This window comes from Aulonocara sp. 'chitande type north' Nkhata Bay, linkage group LG18 (genome assembly GCF_057382095.1).
Source record: "Aulonocara sp. 'chitande type north' Nkhata Bay isolate Kocher_YH1m ecotype deep benthic linkage group LG18, A_spYH_male_GT1.1, whole genome shotgun sequence".
Lineage (NCBI taxonomy): Eukaryota > Metazoa > Chordata > Actinopteri > Cichliformes > Cichlidae > Aulonocara > Aulonocara sp. 'chitande type north' Nkhata Bay.
The window spans coordinates 6,111,620-6,117,338 of record NC_141361.1 but is presented as its reverse complement, the minus strand read 5'-3'; the positions used below and the strand labels follow the sequence as shown (position 1 = coordinate 6,117,338).

Sequence of the window (5,719 nt, the reverse complement as noted above, 5' to 3'; positions counted from 1 at the left end):
TCTTGTCAGATGGTCAGCAACAAAACTCTGTTCCAACCAATGTCTGATAAGAGATGAGACACAGCAGCTGAGCAAATGATCATTTCATGCTGAAGACATCCTCAGACAGATTTAAACACATACATAAACACAGCCTGGTGCCAATAACACAGCTAATGACACTGCTGTATCACTGGCTTTACTGATTAAAGACCATATCTGAAGGAAATCTTTGAACACAACAGAAAGTGACCTTTTAAACCTGCGACACTGATGCTGCATTCAAGGACCATTAAAAACATTTGAAAGGACTTAAGAACATGAAGAAAATGTGACTTGTTTCTCTGTAATGAAGCTGTTTTAAGTGAAGAAAGTTGAAAGGCCACAGAGCGACTGCTGAATCTTCTGCTCTAAACATGAACTCTGAACTTTGTGATGCTTCAGGAGGAAAACTGCTTCAGTTATTCTCTCAGATTAGTTTCATATTTTCTGCATCAGATTTGAGTGAGATCCTGGAATGAAGACAGAAGAAAAGACTTTGTTCAAAGTTTGATTTATAGTCAAACCTTCCAGTTTATTCACACAATAAAACATCAACACAATATATGAATTCATTCATTAAAATCACAGTTTTTCCTCATTTCTTTGATGATTTTGACAAAAACAAACACAAACACACACACATGGTCTGCCATACTCATAAAGAGAAATGTCGACATTTTTCAATACAAATATTCCAGAAACATTTAGAGGATAGAGAAGTTTACATTTTCATGTGGAGAAATATTTTAGTAAATCAAAATGATGATGAGCAGTGATAGCCTCCATAAACAGTCACAGGAAAGATCTCCTTTAAAAACTCAGAAACATCAAGAGAACAACTAGAAGATGTGGAGGTACCACCCATAATGTTTGACTGACAGCTGATCTCTGTGCAGAAATGATGGAGAGAAAATAAAATGAAACTAAAACACAGATTTAAACCCACAATATGAAAGACTTCAGTCTATTTCAGTTTAATCAACTCAGCAGTATCTTCACTATAGTAAAGCCAAAGTCCAGCATAGAGCGGCTGAGTGAATGTGGTCTGGACTCTGTGGAGGAGAGTCATGGTTTCAGAGACGCTGTAGAAGGACAAAATACCTGCTCTGTGATCCAGGTACACTCCTACTCTGGAGGAACGAGGACCTGAGACACGAGTTTGGATGTTGTTGTGCCAAAATGTATAACTGTTGTTGTCACAATCTAATGACCAAGATTTGTCATTAAGTCCAAATCCACATTCATTACCCCCTCCTTCTCTGCTGATATTCTTGTATGCGACTGCTACATCAACTCCTCCCCCTCTCCACTCCACCTCCCAGTAACAACGTCCAGTCAGACTCTCTCTACTCAGGACCTGACGCCTGTTAGTGAATCTGTCTGGATGATCAGAATAAGACTGTTGTTGATACACTACTGTTACTTTTCTGTTCCCCTCTGATAATAACAGCTGTTTGTTTGCTGTGTTTGGATCGAGTGTGATTTCACGTGAATATTTTAAGAATCCAGCTCTGGTCTTTGGCTCTGGTTGTGACAGTGAAACATCCACTTCAGTGACTGTCAGTGAGATGTTTGTCCGTTCCTCTCTCAGAATGTCCTGTAGTTTATCTCTGACCTCTGACACAGCTGCTGTCACATCCTCAAAGTAGCTCAGAGGACGGATATTGATGCTGGATGAGTCTGTAGACTCACTGAGTGCTGACAGTGAGGGGTAGTTGTGTAGAAACTGGATGTGATCCTCTGTGTGTGAGAGCTGCTTCAGCTCAGCATCTTTCCTCTTCAGCTCAGTGATCTCCTGCTCCAGCTTCTCCTGAAGCTCTTTGACTCGACTCACTTCAGTTTCCTGCTGGGATCTGATCTGCTGCTTCACATCAGAGCTTCTTTTCTGGATGAGATGGATCAGCTCAGTGAAGATCTTCTCACTGTGCTCCACTGTTTGATCAGCAGACTGATTGATGGCCTCCACCTCCTGTTGAAGCAGCTTCACATCTTTCTCTCTGTCCTGGATTCTCTGCTGGATGTTTTGTCGACTCACCTCCAGCTCTCTCTGCCTCTCAGTCCTTTCTGCTGCAGCTGAGACTGTGTCGTGGCCTTTATGTTCATCCACAGAGCAGAGATAACAGATACTCTGCTGATCAGTACGGCAGAACATCTTCATCACCTCATCATGACGAGAGCAGATGTTCTCCTGGAGCTTCTTGGAGGGCTCCACCAGCTTGTGTGTTTCAAATGCGGGGGATATAAAATGAGGCTGAAGGTGTTTCTCACAGTAAGATGCCAGACAGAATAAACAGGACTTGAATGCTTTCACTTTTCTTCCAGTGCAGACATCACAGGCCACATCTTCAGGTCCAGCATAGCAGTGATCAGCAGGAGCAGTTTGGAGTCCAGTCTTCTTCAGCTGCTCCACTAAATCTGCTAACATGGTGTTTTTCACCAGGACAGGCCTCGCTGTGAAAGTCCTCCGGCACTGAGGGCAGCTGTAGATTTTCTTCTTTTCCTCTCCATCCCAGAAGCTTTTAATACAGTTCATGCAGTAGCTGTGTCCACAGGGAATAGCCACCGGATCCTTCAGTAGATCCAAACAGACTGAACAGCAGAATTTTGTTTGATCCATTTGATTCATGTGCTGTGCCGTTTCACCGTCTCTCAGTGACTGTCAGACAGTTTCACTTCCTCTGAACAGAAACTACCTCTGTGCTCTGAAGGGAAACAGATCTCTGCTCTTGTTCACCTCCTACAGGAAATGAGGCTCACCAGCAACTGCATTTACACCATGTTGTTTAGACCCATCCTGATACAGACACATCTGTGAAGGGAGGCACTAAAGAAATATTCTTACAGAGCGACCAAGAGCCAATCACATGATGCTGGGTGTGGTATGTTTGGTTACAACATGCAGTAACAAGTCTGACCCAGTTAAAGTTTAATAGTTTATCTTTACTTGGTGCTTTGAAATTTGACAGTCAACACTCAGTGAGTTTATTTTATATTTCAAAAAGTTCAGCAAAGTTTAGGATGCTGTGATGAATAAAAATAAATCAAACTTTATATTTTGACATTTTCTAATCTTAGTTCATTCTCACACTTACAGAATGATGCATGGGAACAACTGACTCCACTAAATCAAACCTATGTTCAAATGAGATTATGATCATTAAATAGTAACAAATATTTAAATTTAGCAACAACAAATGCAGATCGGTCCACAATGTTTAAAAAACAAACAAACAAACATTATTTTGTAGTTTTTCCTGTGTACACAGTCACAGTGGAATTTAAATGAAAACTTTCAAGTTTAATTCAAGGTTTTAGTAAAATTTTGCCTGAACTGTTTAGTAATTTTCCACAAAGTGTCCATGTCAGTAATTCATTCAAATGTATTTTGGTCTTAAACTGATCCAGTAAATGTAACTTTTTCTCACCTACTTAATCGAGTATTTTAGTTGTTTAACTGTCATTATAACTAAACTGAACATCCAAAGCTTTTCTCACTGCAGTTTTGTTGTGCAGTTATAGCAGCACTTTGAATCATCCACAGTTTTATAGAACTGTCTGTTGAATTGTTGTTTTGCTTGGTGCGATGGTTCATTTATTTAAATATTGATGATAATTTGATATATTTGATTATTTATTACAGGTGCAAACAATATTTTTTTTGTTTCACACATGGTACAGCAGTAATGCATTCCCATACACAACCTTCCTTTCAATTAAAGTAACACTGTTTCCATGCATGAAAAGGAGCAGGAAGAAGAATCAATTCTTATTGATACCTGCCCCCTATCTGTGGTAATACAAGTAGGCAACCAAAATTACACTATGAAAATTTTCTGCACATAACAAAACAAAGCAAACAGAACAATATACTCAACAATGAGCAATACCACTAAATATCAAACTAAAAGGATCATTTTTCTGCAATTAAATTCTATTCTTTTCAACTTCTTCATATTGGTTTATCATTTTATTCTTATAGCAGATTTTAAATTGAGAAACATTTATACAACACTTAAGATGATCACTGAGAGAATTCCAGTTTCTTATGCCGATGACTGTTGGACACATTTGCCTTTGTGTGGTTCGAGCAAACAGGTGCTTAAAATAAAACTTCCTTCTGCCGTCCCCATTTTCTGAATACAATACAAATAAACTTTGTAACTTAAGAGGTAGTGTTTTATTTTTTGCCCTAAACATAATAGTTAAAGTCTGTAATTTCACTATGTCTTCTAGTTTTAACAATTTCGATTTTATAAACAAATTATTAGTGTGTTCTCTATATTTAACATTATGCATAATTCGAAGCGCTCTCTTCTGTAATAAATATAATGGTTTCATATTAGTCACGTATGTATTCCCCCATACTTCAACACAATAGCTCAGATAGGGTAGAAACAATGAAAAATATAATATTGTCATTGTCTTGTAATCTAATATATATCTAACATTACCCAGGATATAAATACTTTTAGCCAACTTTTTTTTAACATGTTCAATATGTGATTTCCATGTTAACTTGTCATCCACTATTACACCCAGAAAACGGAATTCTGTCACTCTTTCAATTAATACTCCCTCTATAGATAATACTATCTCTTCCTCCTTTACACGGTTTCCGAATATCATAAACTTTGTTTGTTCCAAATTCAGTGATAACTCATTTACATCAAACCATTTTTTCATTTTTTTCATTTCAATAACCATAATTTTAGCCAATTCTTTCAAGTTCTCTCCGGAACAATAAAAATTTGTATCGTCTGCAAACAAAACAAAATTCAACATTTTTGACACATCACAAATGTCATTTATATATAAATTAAAAAGTTTTGGTCCTAAAACAGAACCTTGAGGGACCCCACATTCTATTTTCATTCTATCAGATGAATTGCCTAAACACTGCACATACTGAAACCTATTATGTAAATAGCTGCTTAACCAGTTCAATACTATTCCTCTCACACCATAAGTTCTTAACTTAGAAATCAAGATGGAGTGTTGCAGAGTGTCAAAAGCTTTTCTTAAATCAATGAATAGTATATTTATTATGATGTGTTGCTGATGAAATGTCTTCAATAGTACTCATTAATGCTATTGCTGTTGATCTGTTCCGTCGAAATCCGTACTGACTTTCGCTTAACAGTTGATGTTTTTCAATGAAACTATCAAATCTTTGTGCAAAGAGTTTTTCAAGCACTTTAGAAAACTGTGATAGCAATGATATTGGTCTATAATTATTAAAACTATGTCTGTCTCCCGATTTATAAAGTGGGATAACTTTTACCACTTTCATTCGGTCAGGAAATACAGCCGAATAAAATGAGAGATTAAAAATATAACATAGAGGTTTGATTATACAATCCAAGGTCTTTTTTACGATGACCATGTCTAACCCATCATGGATGTCTTGTTTTTAGATTCTGCTACAATGATTTCTTTTTCAGTGATTTCCCCTAAAAACATAGACTTTACCACTCCATCTCAAAATCATCTCAAATCATCTCAAACTGGTTTCTTGAACATGAAGATGAGTTCACTGTACTCCAATAGAGCATCTTTGGGATGAGGTGGAACGGCAGATTCAAGTCAACAATTAATGAACATGACTTCATGACGCAGTTCTGTCAGCAACAGGGGTCATACCTGCTATAAACAAGGTGTACCTAACAAAGTGACCAGTAATTGCATATATGCTGTTATG

The 5,719-nt window shown here is 37.3% G+C and overlaps 1 protein-coding gene across 2 annotated transcripts; it reads right to left on the bottom strand.

Moving 5' to 3' along the window:
• Positions 1-551: 551 nt before the first annotated feature.
• Positions 552-2,693, bottom strand: LOC147307845 (tripartite motif-containing protein 16-like). 2 transcript variants are annotated; one of them, XM_086271999.1, is made up of 2 exons: positions 1,856-2,693; positions 988-1,151 (listed from the first exon to the last, which is right to left on the bottom strand). In XM_086271999.1, the coding sequence occupies exons 1-2, from the start codon at positions 2,645-2,647 to the stop codon at positions 1,095-1,097; spliced, it is 849 nt and encodes a 282-aa protein (XP_086128125.1). In that variant the 5' UTR covers positions 2,648-2,693; the 3' UTR covers positions 988-1,094. The 2 variants fall into 2 exon arrangements, with proteins under 2 accessions (XP_086128124.1, XP_086128125.1); XM_086271998.1 differs by having other exon boundaries at positions 552-2,693.
• Positions 2,694-5,719: the final 3,026 nt, after the last annotated feature.